The sequence below is a fragment of the Ciconia boyciana genome, chromosome 2 (assembly GCF_034638445.1).
Source record: "Ciconia boyciana chromosome 2, ASM3463844v1, whole genome shotgun sequence".
NCBI lineage: Eukaryota > Metazoa > Chordata > Aves > Ciconiiformes > Ciconiidae > Ciconia > Ciconia boyciana.
In genome coordinates, this window is record NC_132935.1 from 23,160,998 (window position 1) to 23,182,105 (window position 21,108).

General features: G+C 37.7%; 1 protein-coding gene across 1 annotated transcript in view; it reads left to right on the forward strand.

Annotated features, from left to right (window-relative positions):
• UBR5 (ubiquitin protein ligase E3 component n-recognin 5) overlaps window positions 1-21,108 on the forward strand; it is a 92,281-nt gene that overhangs the window by 10,340 nt on the left and 60,833 nt on the right. The window contains exons 2-7 of the mRNA XM_072852089.1: window positions 9,494-9,538; window positions 10,027-10,108; window positions 10,289-10,365; window positions 11,164-11,283; window positions 14,412-14,601; window positions 16,515-16,674. Coding sequence (XP_072708190.1) covers window positions 9,494-9,538; window positions 10,027-10,108; window positions 10,289-10,365; window positions 11,164-11,283; window positions 14,412-14,601; window positions 16,515-16,674 — 674 coding nt within the window. The remainder of the gene's footprint in view (window positions 1-9,493; window positions 9,539-10,026; window positions 10,109-10,288; window positions 10,366-11,163; window positions 11,284-14,411; window positions 14,602-16,514; window positions 16,675-21,108) is intronic.

A 21,108-nucleotide genomic window follows, 5' to 3' on the forward strand; every position in this document is an offset into this window, starting at 1 on the left:
AGTTCTTATTTTTTAAAATATTTTTGTAGCATTTGAATGCTGTAATCAAAGGCCGTTTTCCAACTTTGCACGTAGTAGTCATGTCTTCCAAAAGCTTAGAGCAAGAATAAAAGGGCAAATGGTGGAGAGATTATGATTTGGGTTCCCACAGTAGCCTCAGCTGGGACCAGAACCTGGCTCTCCTGGCTTTAAGCTGGTGTGCTGGTAAATACACAGCCTCCCTGGGGGCTCGTAATTAACTCTTGAAGGAGCTTTAACAATCTATCACTATTGGACATGAAAAGGTTTTAAGATTTTACAATGACTGGACTTCTATTTTGATAGCAATTTTTTTTAGTGGAATCACTCAGCAACACTGACAGTAAAAAATAGGGGTTTTTTTTCCCTTTGTCTAAATGTGGTCTTTTAAGTTTCACTCGTTCTAGTCAAACAAGTGTACAGCTTCCTAGCTACGTTTTGGTAGCTAGCATTCACATGCTGCTCAACATAGTAATACTGGCTCATGTTATTTCATGTGAGTATTTTTCAAGTATCCTTGAAGACAACAATGGGGTTCTGAATTCCCATTATCCACATCTTACTGTCATGGAAGGATATACTTACTGAAATGATGGATAGCTAAATAGCTTACAACTTTCATTGTTTTAAGATTCAGAACTTGCACCCAACTGTGTTGGTTGATGCAATTGTTTAGTTTTTAGTGGTCTTTTGGCTGAAGAAATAGACTTCTGCTAAATGTTAAACAGAAATTCTTTCAGCTACAAGGACTTTGAGCAGTTGAACAGAATCTGGGAACACAGAATTATGACTTGATGCATTCTATACCAGAGAACAGATTTCTGTCTTGTATTGCCTGAATCTGCGACCCATATTTTTGGAAGTCTGCTGTCATAGAATAACATCAGATTGAGGCTGACTCATTCTCCTGTAGTGTATTTTTCTTTTTTCCACAGAAACACCACTAGGCATTTAGGCAACCTGTAGCTGTAGATCTACTTTACTACCACATCCTCTGGATATTGTGCTAAATAACATATGTAGGTGTGCACTAACTGCTGTGTCCTAGTCCTGTCAGGGTCATACCACTTGTGATTTCTTTCTGTTTATTCAGACTTTTCATTACAACTTTTTTCAGAAGAGGGGCCATGCTGTGTCATAGCTACTTTAGGATTAGGTGTTTGCTTATTTAAAAAGTGTGACTAACTTTGTATTCCTCTTGAGCTAGGTTATGGCTGTGCTTTGTACTGTGGGTTTTGTTTGTTTTTTTAATTATTGTTCAGAAGGTGATGTTTTCAGTGTCATTTAAATGATAAATCTGAAGAAAGGGTGTAAGTAGATTTTGAAGTAGAGGAACCACTCAGCCAGCCTAGAAATGAATCATTAGTGGAGGCATCTAGTTCTGGCTAACCTAATGCTGCATTTCACAGGCCCTACAGGTGGCTGTCCCCTGGTCTTGCTGGAGAGGTTCTGTTCCTGCTGGAGAAACAGAGTACTTCCATCTGAATATTTTAGTACCCATGAACGTTTTTACTCAATGTCTAAATAATACTTCTCACACACTTCCCTGACTCCTTGGTGTAACTTTTGTTCTAAGCCACCATCCTTACAGGGATTCTATAGCAAAATGTGAGCTTCTAGCTTTTCAATGGCAAAAAACGTCCTTTTGTTGCCATGCCTCCAAGTCAAATGTGTGGAGATCACATCCTGAAAGCAAAAAGCCCTCAGAATCACAGGATGGCTGAGGTTGGAAGGGATCTCTGGAAGTCATCTGGTCCAGCTCCCGTGCTCAAGCAGGGCCAACTAGAGCTGGTTGCCCAGGACCGTATTCAGATGGCTTTTGAATAACTTCCAAGGATGGAGAATCCACAGCCTCCCTGAGCAACCTGTGCCAGTGCTCGATCACCCTCACAGTAAAAAAGCGTTCCCTGATGTTCAGACAGAACCTCCTGTGTTTCAGTGTGGGCCCATTGCCTCTGGTCCTGTCACTGGGCACCACTGGAAAGAGCCTGGCTCTATCCTCTTTACACCTCCCTTTAGGAGTTTATATATGTTGGTAAGATCCCCCCAGAGCCTTCTCTTCCCCATGCTGAACAATCCCAGCTCTCTCAGCCTTTCCTCATTTGAGAGATGGTCCAGTCCCTTAAACACCTTTGTGGCCCTTTGCTGGACTCTCTCCAGTATGTCCACGTTTCTCTTGTACTGGGGAGCCCAGAACTGGACACAGAACTCCAGGTGTGGCCTCACCAGTGCTGAATAAAGGGAAGGATCGCCTCCCTCAGCCTGCTGGCAATACTTTGTCTAATGCAGCCCAGGATACCATTTGCCTTCTTTGCCACAAGGCGTGCTGGCTCATGTTCAACCTGGTGTCCACCAGAACTCCCAGGTGCTTTTCTGCAGAGCTGCTTTCCAGCTGGGTAGTCCCCAGCATGTACTGGTGCATGGGATTGTTCCTTCCCAGGTACAGGACTTTGCACTTCCCCTTGTTGAACGTCATGAGGTTGCTGTGCTCTGGATGGCAGCATGACCCTCTGGCATATCCGCCAATCCTCTCAGTTTGGTGTCATCAGCAAGCTTGCTGAGGGTACGCTCTGCCCCCTCATCCAGATCATTAATGAAGATGTTGAACAGGACTGGACCTGGTATTGACCCCTGGGGCACACCACTAGTCACTGGCCTCCAACTAGACTTCATGCCACTGATCACCACCCTCTGGGCCCAGCTGTTCAGCCAGTTTTCAGTTCACCTCACTGTCCAGTCATGCATCCATACTTCATGAGCTTCTCTGTGAGGATCTTATGGGAAACAGTGTCAAAAGCCTTACTAAAGTCTAGGTAGACAATATCTACTGCTTTCCCCTCATTCTCCTATACAGTGATATGAAATCTGCCTTGCTTTCTTAAAACTAGAACTGAAATATATGCTTACCCTCTCTGTAGGGTGAAGAAGATGGGTAAGTCATTTTACCTGTCTCTGCAGTATGTGTTTAATTCTGAATATAGACATTGGTGGGTATCCATCTTTAACCTTCTGTTGTCCTTCCCACTATCCTATCTTTGCTAATTTTTTGTGTCCTGCTTTAACCTTGTTGTGGGCTAGCTTATACCTACCTTTAGATATAGGTCATTATCTTTATCAGTGTTGTTATGTCATGAAATATCAGTGGTCTGCTGTAAGGAAATTTACTTTCTGCAATCATTGTATTACCTGAAGACTTTTCAGTGATATTGCAGAAAAGTGTTTTCAAGAGATTAATTTGTTTGATGTTTACCATATTAGCTTTCTACTATAGCTTTTACTGATTCAGCATGATGTGTTACCATTGTTCCAGAGAGAACTATTAAATGGTCAGGATTACCTTTATCAACCAAACCTACAGTCTTACAAAATAGAAAATAAAGTTTGGGAGCCATATTCTGTAAACCCGTGTTGGTTGATACCATGAAAACATAAGAACAGCTGTTACAGTCAGACAAGAGGTCCATCTTGTTTTCCTTCTGTTTGTGGCAGTGACCAGTGCTAGATGACAGGAGAAAACTGTTAGAGTAGGGCAAACATACAGGGATGCTCTTTTCCAGCTTCTAAGAATTTGCAGCTCAGGGACTTCTGAGCAGTAGATGTTGGTTTAGTATGTAATAACCGAATAGTCCTAATTTATATTTCTTGGAATGGGGAGAGGACATGGTGTAAGCCAAGGTACACCTGATCATTGACTGAGTGGAGCAATGACTTTCTTTGTCATCTTGTTTGTTTCAGTGATCCGTGTTTTGTAGTCTAAACACCCTGCTGCTGCGTAGTATTGGTTACCTCGGAGGCTGTCATTTTGTACTTGCGCTTGGGATTTTTTTTTTCTTGTGTGCATTACTTTGTTTTCTGCAGATAATCTTACTGCCTGCTTTTGTGTGGTACTTTAGCATTTTTTTTATGGATACCCCTCCCTTACTACCCAGAATGACTTAAAGCACACTTTAATCATATCCCTCCCTCCCCCTCCCCCAGCCCTTTCCTCCTACTCATTGGTGGCAAAGAGGTTTTTCACCTTTATTTCTTCATTTATTCCATTAGGAGAAAGGTGTTTGGTACAGGAACTGTGAAAGGCTGCCTCTTTGGAAACTGCTTTCTGATGTCTGACATGACAATCAGGGGTAGGATCCTTCTGTATGCTGTATTATGGCATGGAAGATAGCTGGATGTGACTGTACATCAATGACAGTGTCCAGTGTCCAAGACATCCTGGGATCAGAAAACAAAGATAACATACTTGCTTAAGCTTCTCATTGGTGCCCGTTTTCCGCATTTCTGAGACTCTGTTTTCATGGCACTGATAGATAGGCACAGGAGTTCATTTCCATGTGATTCAAGATAGGCAAGTGTGAGAGGGCTTTGATCTGGAGGCTGTGCAGCTCTGCTGGGCTAAAACCTGTTAATTGGCCACAGAGCTGCCTTCTTGGGGCTGGCTTGCTCTGCTCAGATCACTTCAGGGTCTCAACTGAGGGATGGAGTTGAAGGTTGTATTTACTTTTGAAGTGTTGATAGGTGTGTTACTCAATACTGTTTTCCACTGCTTGAGTTGTTTGTTTTCCCCTCTTGGGTATCTGCTTATTGTTAGCCTTCCCTTGGAAAAGCATCGTATCAGTTCTTGTATACTTTCTGCTCTGGCATGAGAGTCTCATAAATTTGTTGGCTTACAGCCTTCATTGACATATTAAGTTGTCTTAAAGAGGCCTGATCACTTAGAAAAATCTACCAGGGCTAAATTTGTTTTATTTTTAATTTCCCTACTCAAAGTTGTTCATCATACCAAGCTGTTGTTTGTTTGTTTGTTTTTTTTTTTTAAATGTACCTTTGCTTTTCCTCTGCAACTCTTACCATCACCATGTGGTGCTGAAGTGAGGAAAGCTCTTGTGGTAGGGCCCCTGCCTGATATTTTAACTTTAAAGTGTACAAATAACTTTTTAAGGCTATAAAGGAGCAACTTCAGGAAAAATCCAAGAGAACCTTCTGATTATTGTGCCTGGGACTCTGCAGGGTTATTTGCTGAGTACAGAAAGACTTTATTCCTTCTGGAGACATGCAGCATGTGAACATTTTATTTTACATCTCTGCGGTTAAATCCTTTGTTTGGATTGCTTAACTTCAGTGATTTTTACTGTGTGTTCTTTGAAGACCTAGCTGACATTTAAAAATTTAGTCTAAAGTTGCAGAGAAAAATGAAAAATAGCTTGCTTTATATTGTTACAGAAATTAATCTCTGAGATGGCAGGAATTGTTTTAATACTTATAAATAAATGTGATAGATGTACTGTTATTTGACCAAAGCTGTAAAATGTCAGATTAGATATTTGCACCTGTAAATACTGTTTCTGTTCAACAGCAAGTAAATTTTTGAGGGGAAGATTATGTAAATCTTGCTACATGAGATTCCTATTTACAGTGCACTGTGATTTTCATGTTACTTGTCTGCTTGAGAAGGTCTTGCAGATGTTCACTGAGTGTAGATGATGTAGGTGTGTGGGTTTTTTTCTTTTTCTGTATTTTTGTAACTGTTAGTTTCCTAACACATGAGGAGAAGGATGAGCATACTTTCATTGAACTATTCTAAAACCGTACAGCAGTAAGAAAGTTCTGCTTATGTCTTATGGTTTGTTTGTTGGTCTGTGAACTGTTGCTGGCATGATGGAAATACTTCAGAAGGATGAATTCCTGCGGGGTGACTGGCAAGGTAGGAGTGCTGCTGGCAGACTGCTGCAGGGAACTTGAGCATGGTGAACATGTACTATAGAAAACTATAGAGTCTTTAAAAAAAAAAAAAATTCTTGTGACAGCCTGCCTACTTTAAAACAGAAGATTTTTATTATTAGAAATTGGGTCAAAGCACAAATTGTAAAACAGAATTTTGCTTATGTGGATTTAAGCACTTGTTTAAATAGGGTAAAGTTCCTTTAAAATGTACTGAAGTCCAGTTTTTCTATAAAATACTTAACATTTTGAAATGGAGTTTCTCTGTAGCTCTCTTGCATTTTCAAGCCTAACTTTGGTTTTATAAAGCAAGATATGGTGGAAGGATGGGTCCTCAGATAAACTTCTCTGGAAATAGAAATGTACTTTGAGAGAAGTAGTATCTTGTGACGAGTAAAAGCATCACTTATGAAGTCTGAGCTCCTGTAGTCCTGACTTGGAGCCTCTTTGGTTGCTTACTATGAGCATAGCTCCCTATTCTGATCAGTTTGGAGAGGCCACAAATTATAGCTGCAAAACTTAAAATCGAAGCAATTCCTACCTGGCTTGGACAAACGGACTTTTTGCTTTCCTCACAACTGTTTTTGGTTGAATTTTCATAGGGATATTTAAAGAATGTGTGTCTTAACAGAGGAGCCATCATTACTAAACTTTTTGTCTAAAAGCGTGGCAAGCTAGTGCATTTCCCCAAAAATCTGTTTGTGAGCAAAATACACGTTACTTCTAACTTTGTCCTTTGAAATAGTTTAATTGCCTTTAATAAGAATTTTTCAAAGTTTAGCCTGTCCAGGTATTCACGTTGGAGATTCATTTTACCACAGAAAGGTCTCAGTGGAAGTGTTGACCTTCCTTAATGCAAGAATCGATTAAATCATGTCTGCCTGTACCTCTTCCTCCCATGCACCATTGTTGAAATTATTGAATCGTACTGTTAACATTAACCTGATCTTAGATACGCATTTCGTATTTTTCCTTCAGAGGGTCGGTAGTACAGTACCATGCATCTGTGCAAGTAGAAAGGCTTAGAGTGCTGCAGGAAATGTTTTTGTGAAATTACTTAGAGTTTTTATTTGCACAAACATATTCTCCACACAGAATATAAAACACATCTTTCTGCTCTACTCTTGCTTTTCTCCTGGTTCAGTTTTGTGACTGGTGTTCACGCGAATGCTGGTGGCAGCACAAGGAAAGGGGAGGAGTGAGGGTGAGACCAGCACCCCAGCAGGGACGCAGGGCTGGGGAGCCACTCCTTTGTCACTGGGTGGTGGTCTGCGTCAAATTCAGGTCCTTATGGATCTCTAAGGTTACTAGGCAGTACTTGGTAATTTTGCTATTACAGCAGTTGCATACAAGATGGTCGGGGTGTGAGATAGTTTTACTTCTTTTTCTTTTTTCTTTTCTTTCTGTAGGAGAGTTTAGTACTTTCAGCGTCATCGCTTATATCCTTCTCTGCTCTGTCCCTTACATGTTGACAGCAGCCTCTTTCCAATAATGTTAGATCCTTTTGTCCTACGCTTGTTGCAGATAGACCTGCTCTCTTGAGATTGGTGTTACTAATAAAGTCACTAAGTATGCAAGTTTTAGCTTTCTGTGCATATTTCTTCCCTATCACTTCCTTATTTTTTTTACAAGTAAAAAAGGATTACGATGGTTTTTTACAAATTGAAAAATGTCTATTTCTTTGGTACTGCTCAGGTTTTGTGGCACAAAGCTCAGATAAGGAAGCTTTAAATGTTGCTCATAGACTAGTCTAGTAACCATCTCCAGTAAAGCGCTACTTTATTTGCTGTCAGCTTTTCATATAGGCAGTGCAATGTACTTAAAGGTAGGCTTTTCATATAGGCAGTGCAGTGTACTTAAAGGTAGGCTTTCCTATTCTATAATTATTACTTGTGCTTGCCAAGAGGAGAAATGTTAATGGAAAACTCCTCAAGATTCCTGTGGGAAACTGTTAGGCGATATACTTAAGACATGAAACTTCAGGGACGTTTGACTTGTCATATATTATGCAGCAGATCCCTGCTTGCTTTATAAAACTGTACGGTAAGCTGCAGAGTGTGTGCCATTCATCTTCGGGTTTCATTCCACGTTCTCCCACAGTAGTTCACTCTTGTGAGATACCTTTCATGCAGATTGCATGTGAAGTTTGTGTTCTCTCTTTCCCTTTTGTGGGTTGTCTTCACAGAATCTTACCTTATCTATGTATGTACTCTTGGCCTGTGTGAAGTGGTTGTGGCTGGAAATTGGGAGTGTGAAATTGCCTACTTGCAAACCAGCAGCTTGGCTTCAATAGCAAAAGGCGATTCTAAGCACGTTCACTTCCTTCCTGCTGTCCTTTCACTGTGGTCCTTTCTTCTTGTGCTTGAAAGTTATTTATATCAGTATAAATTATCAGTATAAATTATCTTGTTTCTCAAACAGACTTTTTTTTTCCCCTCCCCTTTTTTTCCCTCAGGAGAAGCGCTTTAGAGTTAAACACTATTGATAACGTTAAGACTTGGCTGTTTGGACCTCTCTAATCTGTATTCTTTCTCATGCTCTGCGTTTGCATGTAACTGAAGTCTGTTGTCCATAGCAGTCTGTGTATAGAAACTGAAGTGAAGCAAGTAAAAAGAAAGGGTTTAAAGACACAGATTCAGACAGAGGAAAACAGTGCTGGTGTGCTTGTCTTTTTGTTAGGTTTAGAAAGGTGTTGCTGATTAAGAAGGAGATTTGTGGAATGCTAGGATGAACATGGTACCAAAGTTAGGATTTTTTTTTTCTTAATTAAGAAGACCTTGCATTATTTTTACAGGATTCATCTTGGTTTTGTATCTTAATATAATGCAAATATTCTAACTAAAATTGGAAGCTATTTAGGGACTTTTTCAGATTGCTTGTCATCTTTGGGAAGAAAGGAGTCCAAGTTTTACCTGAAATGCCTACCTGATATTACGAGAGTATCTTCGCTGCCTGGAGAAGATCTTTTCTAAGTGGCCTTAGAAATTACTGTGTTGGTTTCCGCTTTTGGACACCAGACCCTCTAAGCAGGAGTGGTCTGTGGGTGGCCCTTTTTTGGGTTCTGATCTTCCATTTGGTGAAGTGCCATGAAAGTGAGATGGAAGTACTTTTGAAAACATTCTTTCCCTTTTACTAAAGGTGATGTTTTACATAACCCTATATATAGTGAATTTTCTCTGGATCGTTTCTTCTACTAGTCAAAGTTTGTTGTTTGTCCCTTTTGATGTTGGCTTTTGCGCATCTGTTTTCCTGTCTCTTCTGTTTTGGGGAACTTACTGTCATATTTTTGGCTCTGACGTGCCGCATACTTGGATTTCCTAGAAAATGATAATCCTGTCTGCTCTGGGATACTGTATTCAAGTTTATACGAGGAAACACAGGTATATCTACAGTTAATGCTCATTGCTTCATCTGCTTATTTTGTGTGTAAAGTTGTAAATGGTGGTAACAAGGCAGGAGTAGTGCTTTTTGATAGTGACTTGCAAAACACATAGAAATGCAAGAAAACGTGGGTTTGTGGCAAGATAGCAGGTGGAAGGGTAAAACTCTAAAGCAAAAAAACCTCCAAAACAGAAACCTGATTTGAATCGTAACACCATCCAGTTCTTATACAGACTCCCAACACCAAGTAGTATTTATATCAAGCTTCAGTAAATGTGATGGTAAGTTGTTCCCATAATGTCATAAATAAGCTGCTGGATGTTGTGTACTGTGGAGGATGTCTTTCAAACAACAGCTTCATTTCTTTTTGTTTCAGATTAAGGGAAGTTTCAGAGAAGCTGAACAAGTATAATTTAAACAGGTAAGGCATATCACACGCTGCTGTAAATCAGTGCAGTTTTTCTAACAGCAATAAGAAGCAAATGATTGTACTGTAGATATAGCCTTAGAAAGCCTCAATACTACTAATACTAAAGTTCAGAAATGCTTCAGATAACACAGTTCTTATATTAGGAAGAAAATGTTGTGTTTTCAGTTATGATAAATTATATTATTAAATACTCTCCTTATGAAGTGACTCCTTAATTTGAAGTATAACCCCTGTTGTTTAATGCTGATCAAATTAAATGAAAACTGTATCACCTTTTAAGGTTTTGTTCTGTATTTTCTGTGCTTAATGACCAAAATACATCATAGCTGCTTCAACTAATGCACATGTTTAGTCATTCTTGAATGTTTTTATATCGGTAAGCGTCACTGCACATTGTTCCTTCCGTATACCACTTGTTTTTTATTTTTTTCAGACTGTAAAAGTTTAAAAATGTTATACATGCTCACTTTTTTTTTCAGCCACCCCCCTTTGAATGTATTGGAACAGGCCACTATTAAACAGTGTGTGGTGGGACCAAATCATGCTGCATTTCTTCTTGAGGTAAATTACTTAAATCTGCTCAGATAACAAACTTGAAACCATACAGTTAAAATTAATTCTTCTAACATCAAATTGATCAACATTCTTCAGTAACTGAAGACTTGTTTTTGTTTGTATTTTTTTCTGCAACTTGTCTTACATTTCAGTTTTGGACACTTGGTTTTCTTGTTTTAAATATAGGATGGTAGAGTCTGCAGGATTGGTTTTTCAGTTCAACCAGACAGATTGGAATTGGGTAAACCTGATAATAATGATGGGTAAGAAACACTTTTCTTCATATTAAATCATTCTTTTGAACTGGATAAGCAGCTTGGCTGCTTTTTTGGTTTTGTTTTTGTTTGTTTTTAAACTAGATTGCCTTTGGAATGGGTACTTTGAGTAGATACATAATGGTTATGGTGATGCAGCCAAACAGCCTAGCTTGACAAACTGGTGTAGGAGTAAATAATAGATGTGATTCTAAAAGAAGTGAGACAGGATCTCTTTAACTTCAAGAAACAAACCCCTCCAAAAATAATCCTTATGAAAGAAATGGTGTTAAATTGTTAAGCCTCATGTAGAATCCGCTCTGAAAGTGGTCCCATCTGGAGAGTCTCACTTTCTAGACCTGTTGTCTTCAGTACAGGTAAGTCCCCCTTAATAGGACTATTTAATGGTTCATATTTGAATGTAAACTGCTTCTTAATATTGAAGTAGCATACTCGGGCTCAGGTTTATGGATAGAACACCTGGTGATTACAATTTGTACATATATGCTAACTGAAAACTCAGCGCAGTGGCTAACTCAAAATCACTAATTAGCTTAATATGTATTTGCAACTGTGCTATTATGGAATGCCGATGTACATAAGATCTGTTAGGCATGCTTTCCACTTTCTTTTTCCAGTGTACCTCTTAATATACAGTTAGATTAGTTTGGAATATTCCCCAAGGGTGTTGCTTAAGCTGGTATGTTACCAGACTAAGTCCCTGAGAATTTAGACCTGGGATTCCAGGTTTTGTTCTTAACCCATTTGGGATTGTTTTGTGACTGATTTACCATCTTTTACTTTCAGTTCAAAGTTGAGCAGTGGCTCAGGGGCAGGAAGGACATCCAGGCCAGGCAGGACTAGTGACTCCCCATGGTTTCTGTCTGGTTCTGAAACTCTGGGCAGACTGGCAGGCAACACCCTTGGGTAAGTTTTGATAGGATTGAGGCTGCAATCTGTTTGTTCCATATTTGAGTATATGTGTATACACATATATAAATTGTATGCAGTATGTATAAGGGAACGTATAATTACAGCAGTTGTGTAGGTAGGGTATAATAAAAAAACTTTATTGACTTGGTTAAAATAACAGATACGCAAGTGACCCTTCAGTACCTAGGTACAGAGCGTTCTTCCTGTATGTGTGAAGAATAATTTGGTTTTGGCTGTGTTGTCTTTTTTTGAACGATTTTTAGTTCCTTGATTTTGAAAAGCAGTTTTTTAGAGGGACGCTATCAATTTAGACCCTGATAGACTAGCAGCATAAAGTAAAATTAGTGCATTTATGCAGGAAGAATCTTCATTATCTATGTTTGCAGACCTTCATTTGCTCAGTTGTATTGTGCCTTCCTCTCCCCTGCCCCAAGTAATGAGCGGTGTTTTGTTAGTTGGGGTCTTATACATAGTAATAGGAAGGGAACATTTGGAAAAGGTTGTTGCTCAGAACCTTTAAAATTGTACTATATACTAAATGTACTATACAAATTCAAATTTTTTTATCATTAGGTTTAAAATTGATGGTGTCCCTTTATATAGCAATGTAAATTAATCTTCATTACATAATCACAGTGAACTCTTCATTATATGCTTTTGTAAGACATGTTGAGCAGTGCTGCTTCCTAAGGTTACTAACCATAGTAAGGAGAATTGCATTTACAAACTGTGGTTTCTGCATGTGAATGATTCGTTAAGAGGGAGGAATTACAGCTTTTCCATGAAAGTGAATTTGTTGTTTATGTTACCAAATAAGCTAATTTAATCTGGGGCTTAGTTGCATGAAAGATTGCCCACCCCCCCAAACTTTTTGTGAAACCTTTGTGTGTCTGAACCTAAAATCCATGTGTTAAACTTTAAAGGCAAACTGGTATTGTCATGTTTAAAAACTTACTGTGGAAAGCGTAAGACTTTTTTTTTCCTTGTTATTTTTACCTGGGCATAACTGGTTAAAATTGTTTGAAGCTATGTGCTTAGGAGACCAGCCCTGAAGAGTTCCTGATTTCTTCCCTTGCATGTTTCAGAACTACGTAGTTGAAAGTCACCGAACTAGTAGAGAAGCAGTAGACACTATAACTGCTCTATTAAATTAAGGCAATACTTGACTTAATAAACTGAGTCTAAAAATGTTCAAACTGTGGAGCCCTTAGATTAGATCACTGGATTTGGAAAATTGCTAGCATGCTAGTATGCAGTGGAGAGATGTGGAAAAGTAGTAGGTGAAAATGAAATGAGCAGAAAGATTTCCATTCTATATTAATATTTATTCTAGGTTTAGACAGCTTTCATAGGTATAGCTGTGTCCTTGTGATTTTTTTTTTCTCTATAACAGGACCAAGTTAGGACACACTTGGAATATTTGAATTATTATATAAATATAAATGATTTTAACTGTTAGATGTCTTAAGTCTGTCATTGATCGTTTCTAACTTAAAGTAGAAAATACATCTGTAATAAATATTAAAATCTAATATGTAACCTTTTCTTTAAACCCACATCTTCTGTGCTGAGACTTGAATTGAGAATTGTTGTGTAGGAAGAATTTGAGTTCCCCTCAGCCCCCTTCTTTTCTCTTCAGCCCCCTTCCCACCTTTAGAAACAGATTAACTGGCTTGTTTTATATAAAATGTCACATTCTTCTTTGGTTTGGTTTTGTGGTTTTTTTTTTTCCATTTTCAGTAGTATCTTTTTTTTTAGCGCTCTTTTTCTAACTCATGAGACAAGACTTCTCCTAAAGCAATCATTGAATTGCTTTTTGTCTTGTCATTGTCTGTGTGGTCTCTCTCTAAAATCCTGAAAATGTAGATGTCTCTGTGACAGGGCCTCACCTTAGCAGTTACTTGAGTTATTCTGTGATTGCATGGTCTTGTCAGGACAAAAAAAAAATACAACAACAAAAAGAGAGAAGGATGTTAGTAATCAACTTAAGCCGTAAAGTGTAAGACAAGTATTCTTATTTAATTAGCTTTTATAGCTATATGTGGTATACTTTTAACATGAATTTATTAGATACTGTTTGAGAGAACATACAGTTTTTTTCTTGTCTTTCTTAAATGTTTTTCTTTTTCTTGAAAGGTGATTGAGGATTAGGGTAATTGAGAGCAGGAAGGTTCTGCTGATACTAATTATTAAATAGCAATAATACCATATTCAATATCCCTTAAGGTAGATTTGTACAACAACGTTTAGTTAACCTTGAAGAACAAACTAGAGTCTTTTAGCCTTTCATGACAACAGAGCATCTAGTCTTACATCCAGACCAGATTTAGTTGACACAGTTCTGTGGTGTTAAGATTAGTGGGAAATTGTAATGATGGTGAGTTGTCTGTTTCTACAGATCACTGCCCTTTTACTCCCTTGCTTTGCTTCTGACTCACAGAAATGAAAAAACTGTTCAGTCAGTTTAGGCATGTTTTTGCAATGTATACAGTTGATGTTGATTTCTTCAATAGGAATAGGTCCAGGATAGAGTATCTCTTGAAAACCATCCATGAGCATCAGAGAACTATCCTGTGTAAGATTTGTTTTGCAGTAAAGAAGATTACTTGATTTTTCCGGTGTAATCTTAAGCAATTTCTTAATGTAAATCAAGTCTCAGAAATTTTAGAAGACCCATCTGAGTATAGTGACCTTCTGTCAAACAGAGTCCACTGACCATGAAGCTGTTGCATATGTGCTTTTATAGTAGGAAGTTAACAGCTGAGTGTTAGATGTTATGCTGCTGGTACTGTTGCTTTTAGAAACTCTGGGAACCGGTGCATGCATGTGTTTATGTATGTATACGTCCACACAACTAGATGAGTAGGAAAGAGTGCAATTTCCAGTTGGAGTCCTGTTTTATATTTCTTTTGTGTAATTCAGAACTTTATCAATTGCCTGGTGCTCTTGTTCTTACTAGTTTTGAGATATACTTTCATAGTGTTTGTCTGTGAAGTAAATCTGCAGTATTTTTCAGAGACCGACTACAAGTTATTAGTAATAAAGCTAAAGACTTACTTCTTGAAGTAGTCCCCAAAGTATGCTGCTATATTTAAAAAAAAATTATAATCTAAATCTTCTAGAAGTCGCTGGAGTTCAGGGGTTGGTGGAAGTGGAGGAGGATCTTCTGGTAGATCATCTGCTGGAGCTCGAGATTCTCGAAGGCAGACCAGAGTTATACGCACAGGACGTGATAGAGGATCTGGACTGCTGGGAAGTCAACCACAACCAGTGATTCCAGCATCAGTCATTCCAGAGGAACTCATTTCACAGGTACGGGAGCTTGAAACTGCTTGTTGCTAAAAACCTGGAGGGCTTCTCATAGCATGTGAACAGGAATGTGTTGTCATAATAGTGCATTTTCTCCAAGGATTAACGGCATATAATTGAAAAGATTGACTTTCTCTAGCTGAACTGCTTTTATTCTTGAATGCGTAGTGTGAGTGAGACTTTTTTGGATTCTAGAATTTTTGTTTCCCAAACTTCCACTAAGACAAGGTATATGTTTAATCTAGATGAGGATGTCATGCATTATTCATTTGCAGGTGGAAGATGTAGTGACAAAATCAAATATTTGAGAATTGTATCAAGCATGTAGCTAATAAAGTTAAGTTTCTTGAAGGAGTATAAGGAAGGGGGGCAGGTTGACTTTTTTTTGTTTGATAAAAGGAGTGATCCATTTTAGATTTAAATGAAAGATATTAAACATATTTAATCTCTTTAAAATACTAATAATTTTTCTTCATGGACATCTCTACTTAAGTTTTTGTAAATGTAACTGATGAATGTTGGGTATAAATTGCTCTGCTTTTGCCTCTTAATGCACTAAAGCCTGAATAAGCTGATGGACATTGCATTGTGTGATTAAGTGGAGTTTGTTAAAATGTTTTTCTCCATGTTTGAAGAAAATAATACATTCAAAATATGTGACTAGTTAATGCATTTTAATTCTTAGTTCAAAAACAAGTTGCTAGTCTACATTTGGAATACAGATGTTAGTTGCTACACCAAAGATAATCTGTGTGCATGCTTTGAATGGCCTACAGCATGACTGGCACAAGACAGGAGCTAGCGGGCAAGGTATCTACAGACCCACCAGTGACAGACTGGCTTCTAGTTCCTTTCTCTTTTTGAATTCAAAACGCAGTAAAAGCTCGGAGCTTCTGCCTTTGCAGAGGCAAGATACTGGAGGTGTTGATTACTCTGAAGTTAGCCCTGCTTTCAGGAGGTGGTTTGGTTAGATGACCTCCAGTGGTCTCTTTCAGCTGTGGGGTGGTGGGGTTTTTTTTACTTCATTGTTCACCTCCGGGTTTTTTCGAGTGTTTACTGACATCCTCAACACCTTACATGAAATAGAAAAATAGACTAATACCCTGTGGTCCAGACAGTTCCATTCAGTAATCTAATGTATGGTTTGGTGGTTAAGTCGTAACTTTGCTTCCCTTGCTGTGATCTTTTGCTTTTTTAAAAAAAATTGCATACTTATCTACCTTTAAAACAGAAGGTGTCTAAACCATTTTTGGGGTAACTCTAAAGTAGTCTGTCTGGAAAAACAAAATGCTCTGACTCCTAGGGTTAGTGGAATAGACCAGAATGCTTCTGGTTTTTATAAATCCATTGCATCTGTTTAACATTTGGAAGGTTTTTTCTGAATTTGCACTTTGCTAATAAAAATCTAAATGTTGCAGAAACTGCTGAAGATAAGCCTTTAGAAACAGAATGATGAGAAAAACAGAGGAAATAAGGTGGTTACATATCGAAGGGCAGTGGAAAGAGAAAACTGTGTGAAAAAGACAGGGATTGAGGTATAGTTTTGGAACAACAGTTGATTGCAAAACTCTGTTGATTGACATAGTAAGTTTAAACACCTTTATAGAAACATATAGAACATTCTGAAAAACAGATTTTGCTTATCCTTTAACTACAGCATTAAGCATTTCAAGAAATAGGTTCTAAGATTCCATTAGGAAGTTCAGCACCAGGGTTGGAATTCAGTGGCCTAACTTGAACTGAGAGAAGGTTGACTATCTAGTACAAGATACTGTGAAAAATCTATGTGAGCCTTTGTCTGTATGTACTGTGATTGACTTTTGGTTTTTATTAGACTTCTTTTAGAATTAAGCATTCTTTTCTTATGGTTGGTGAGCTGAGAATGACCAGTAACCAATTATACTCTGCTCTTACAGGCACAAGTTGTTTTACAAGGGAAGTCCAGAAGTATTATTATTCGGGAACTCCAGCGAACAAATCTTGATGTAAACCTTGCAGTAAATAATTTGTTGAGTCGTGATGATGAAGATGGAGATGACGGGGATGACACAGCAAGTGAATCATATCTTCCTGGAGGTTTGTATCTTGCAACTTTTGATAAGAAAATGCCAATGTGTTCTTATTTTTCTGTATTTAAGCACTGACAGCGTGCTCCGTGCTGTGCAAGGTATGCAGTGAAGACAGTTCTTGCTTATAGGAGCAAAGTATAAAGATGTGCGAAACAAAAGATGCACTGGGATGTCTTGAGGGATTAGGTTAGGCATTGAAGAATAACTGTTGACCCTGTTTGTGGGTGGCATGAAAGTTATTTTTATTTTTTTTTAGGATCCCAGGCTTTGTAACATCAGCATTACTTATGTCTGTGTTTTGCTGCTCAACGAGATGCTGAGACTGCTGTGTGGCTTGCTCATAAAAGCTAATTCTAAAACCTTCTAGTGACTTGCATGTTTTTTTACTACTAACATATATTCTTAAGATACAGCAGTTTTTAGAGCAAAAATTATACAGCTTTTTTTTAAATTCAAAATGCCTCAAGTGAGGGCAAAACAGCTTACAGTTATTACAGTTAGATTGAGAATTTATTCTTCATCTCAAGTTCTCCTCATAAATGCTCTAGTATTCTGGCTATACCAGTAAAATGCTGTAATTGAAGTCCAGCTATTTTTGAAATATTGTCTGTCCCATACAGTTGCTTTTTGTAAAAGACTTTGAGTCTTCTTTTGCATTGGCTAAATAATTTAGGTAATCTTTTCTTGCTGAGTAAACGTATTTGAAAACATAGCAGCCAAATCTAACATTTGTGTTTAGGTGCACTGCATGAAAAGAACACATCTGAACTCTGACTACATATTAGCATTTCTTTCTGTGTGTCAAAATGACCTTTAGATATTTTTCTAATAAATGGTTTTTTTTCTGCTCATCTGGTTCACCAGGAAGGTTCATGGGCTTCCTCCATCTTTATCTTGTCAATCATGTGATTAGACAAAGGTGTTTTGTTTTTTTTTTTTCTGTTCTGCAGCGAGTGCTTTGTATTTAATTTTGCCTCTTCTAGTTTTAGTTGCATCTGTCAAGCTTCTTTATTTTGCTGTAGAATCACGAATCCTCTGGTGAAGGGGGTAAAAAAATCTTTAATTTGATTCTTGTTTTTTAGTGATCAGCTTAATAGCATTAGACAGATGCATTGGAGGAAGTAAATTCTCCTAACTCTTTCCAGGTATTCAAAGCAGGAGTTCTTACTCTAAGCATACCTGAATGCATTTGTCCAGAACCGGCCTTCAGGATATAAATCACTGTTAGTAATCATTTACAGTAGAAGTTCCTTTTAACCATACTAACCAGCTTTCTACAGCATTAACTATTCTCTTAGTACCTCTTGAGATCATAAAGATCAGTTAATAGGGACTGTCTGACAACCAGCAACTGGTAACTTATTTGAAGGTGCCTGCGCTGCAGTCTGTGAGTCTTTTGTATTTGAGATAGGTTAAAGTAGTATGCAGAGTTTCACTGTCCTCACTAGCTGTCCAGAAAACAATTTTGCCCTTGGCTTAATTTTTAAAGCTTCTCCCCTGTTTAGACTAATCTTTCCTATAAGGGATTGCAACCTCCTAATATTATTGTTTTCTTCCCTTTTTTCTTTTACCCTGCAGAGAAACTGGGCTAACTCTTCCCCAGTTCTTGTGGGAAAAGACATGGAAATGACAACTGAAATGAAACTTGATATGTCTTAACTCCCGTCTTCAGAGATGTAATTTGCAATTTGTAGAACATGCTATGCCTTCTCTGTCTGTCTTAAGTTATTTCAGTTTTATGGGCAAAAATAAGTTTGCACATAAATGAATTAATTTGATATCTGAATGCGATTAAAACAGTAGGAAAAGTCTAGCTGAACACTAGTCAGTGCTGTCATGACTCTATTGTTGGTACATTAAATAGGACAAATTACCAGTCCTCGCTTGTGTCACATAACCATGCAGGCTAGTTTCCAGGAAAACCTGATGGCCAGAGAAACTTACCTATAGCTCTCTGGAAAAATACCAACATTCTGTCCTTCAGAACTATGTAGAACTTTTTTTTTTTAAGTCTTTTGCTCTAGAAACTGCACTCTTCTTGCTTTCACTTGTCATCTTGCCTCTGGATGCTCTTTTGGAACTATAACATCAGAGTTCATAAAAGAAAACTGTAGATAACTGATAAATGCTATATGAATTCAATTCTTAATTGGGTTTTTATAAATGATTCTGAAAGACAAAGAACCTTTTTTTCTTTTTTTTTTTTAAATTATGTCAAATTATGCTTTAAAGGTTTTTGACTTTGTTACTTCCAAGCACAAAAAACCCAAATGACAAGACTGCTTTTGCCTCAGGACTTCTGAGGCTCTTGCATTTTGATTAAAAGCATATGCTAATTTTTACTTTCTGCCTTCTGCATGTCTGGTGCTTTGTAACTCTTAAATTTAGGGGTTACTCCTCTAAGCCTTCCAAGACAGAGAAAGTTTTTTAAAACACTAAAGAGTAATTTACACTTGATTTTAAAAATAAAAATAAAAAAATAATAATCAAAAAGCTAAGATGCTTTCCAACCACTGTGAAATTAATAAATTCTTGTTCAATACATCATAGTTTCATTAATATATCAGTTGTGATAATTCCAGTTAGTATTGTAAAGGTTATGCATCTGAATTTTTTTAAGGTAACAAAAAACATGTCTCAGTTCTTCCCGAGTTCTTCAAAATGTATTAAGTGAAGGGCAGAACTTTTCTGTACAGATTGCCTTCGATAAGTGTCTCAGATACTTATTTTTGGACCCTTATGTGCTTTTATTTTGACTTCTTTAATCTAGTCCTGTTTCTTTTGTTTTATGATAGGTAGCAGAGAGGAATGTGGATTCATTTGATACATAACAAGTACATAAACAATCAGGGTAAAAACTACGTAGAACAAGATCGTTTAGCATAGGAAAACTTGAACGTTTCTAGATTGATTTTCCAGCTCATATCAAGTTGTATTAGAGGCTTATTCTGGGCTTTATGTTCTGTTAATCTTCAGTATAGAGATTCTGTAGAAGTTAAAAATATTTTGTTGTTTGTATAGCTCAGATGTGTGCATGTTTGCTCAGTAACTTCTGCATGATATAGTGGGTTCTCTTTAGTGGTGCTTGTGAAACATAGGTTTGGCAACATCCAGACTGCTTTGGATTTTGGAATTGAGAAGAGCTTGTTTAAAAATCCTTTTTTGTTTGTTTGGTTTTTTTAAAGGAGAGAAGAGAGACGGGCTGGTATTGCAGCAGTACTTACTGTATTGGCTTGCAGTGAGGGGAGATGGGAGCCGGAGCATAGTGTAGGATCAGTTCAGTGGCTTGCCTTTGGGGAAGACAATTGGGTGTATGTTTTTTCTGTGATATTGTTGGTGTGGTTTGGTTTTCTCTGGTTTTGGGTTTTTTTTTAAGATGAACTTCAATTTGGGTAATGTTTTGAATAAATATATCTTGTCAAGAAAGGAGTTCTGGAGTTCTGTTTGAGTCTGGTTTCCCAGGAAACCAAAATACATATTTCTCTCCCTTCACTGTCACAGTTTTGCCAATTTAATCCAAACTTGAAAGAGGAGGAGATACTAAAGGCATTGAATTCTTGAATATTTCATAAAAATATGCAGCTGAGAAGAGAGGAGAGAACTTATGATTGCCCCCTTAAGGGAGAAGGTTTAATGCGAGCTCAACTTGAGATCAGAATCGATCTAGGCAATGCCTTCGGTTAATAAGTCCAGTGATAGTGCTACTCATGGAGCTATTGAAAATAAAAATTTTCTCAGTACTTGAATTGCTGCTTATGTGCATACTGAAACTTGGTATTTTTTATTCGTGGGTGTTTTGGTGGTTGTTTTTTTTGTGTGGTTTTTTTTTTTTTCCCCTTTCTTTCCTCTGCGCTGGATATCCTTTTCCTTTCAATTTTAAGTGGTTTTTAGTAGTGAATTACAGGTACTTTCTTACCTAAATAGGTTGATCATAATTATCACATCTAAATGTGAAAGGTGCAGTCTGATTCTAGTCTAACATGGTACAAGAAATTAGTATCATCCCATGGGATTTTTCTGAAGAGCAGGAAAATAAAGCCAGAGAATGTTTTTTCCCCTGGATTCTTAGACTGGATGTAGCTTTGCAGTATCTGTGTTTTCACAGCACTAAAAAAAATTCCAGTGATGTTTGAAGGGGAGTGGATTTGGCTCCTGTCCCTACTGGTTTTAACACCTTTGTTTGCTGGTATAGAAAATGGAAGAAGGGGGATCTCTTGCAGAAATATTGGAAGAAAATTAAAATCTGATATGAAGCTGAAATAAAAGGGTAAGAAAAGGCTTCATTTCCTCACTCATCTTAATGCACATTTAGCCAAAACCCACATAGTTTTGGTTCTTAAATCTGATGGCTTAAATTTTTACTTTACTTTTTGGAAACACAGCTAAACTCAAGATGCCTTAATGTGGTGGAAGGTGTGTGTGTGTGTCACAAGTTAGTGTG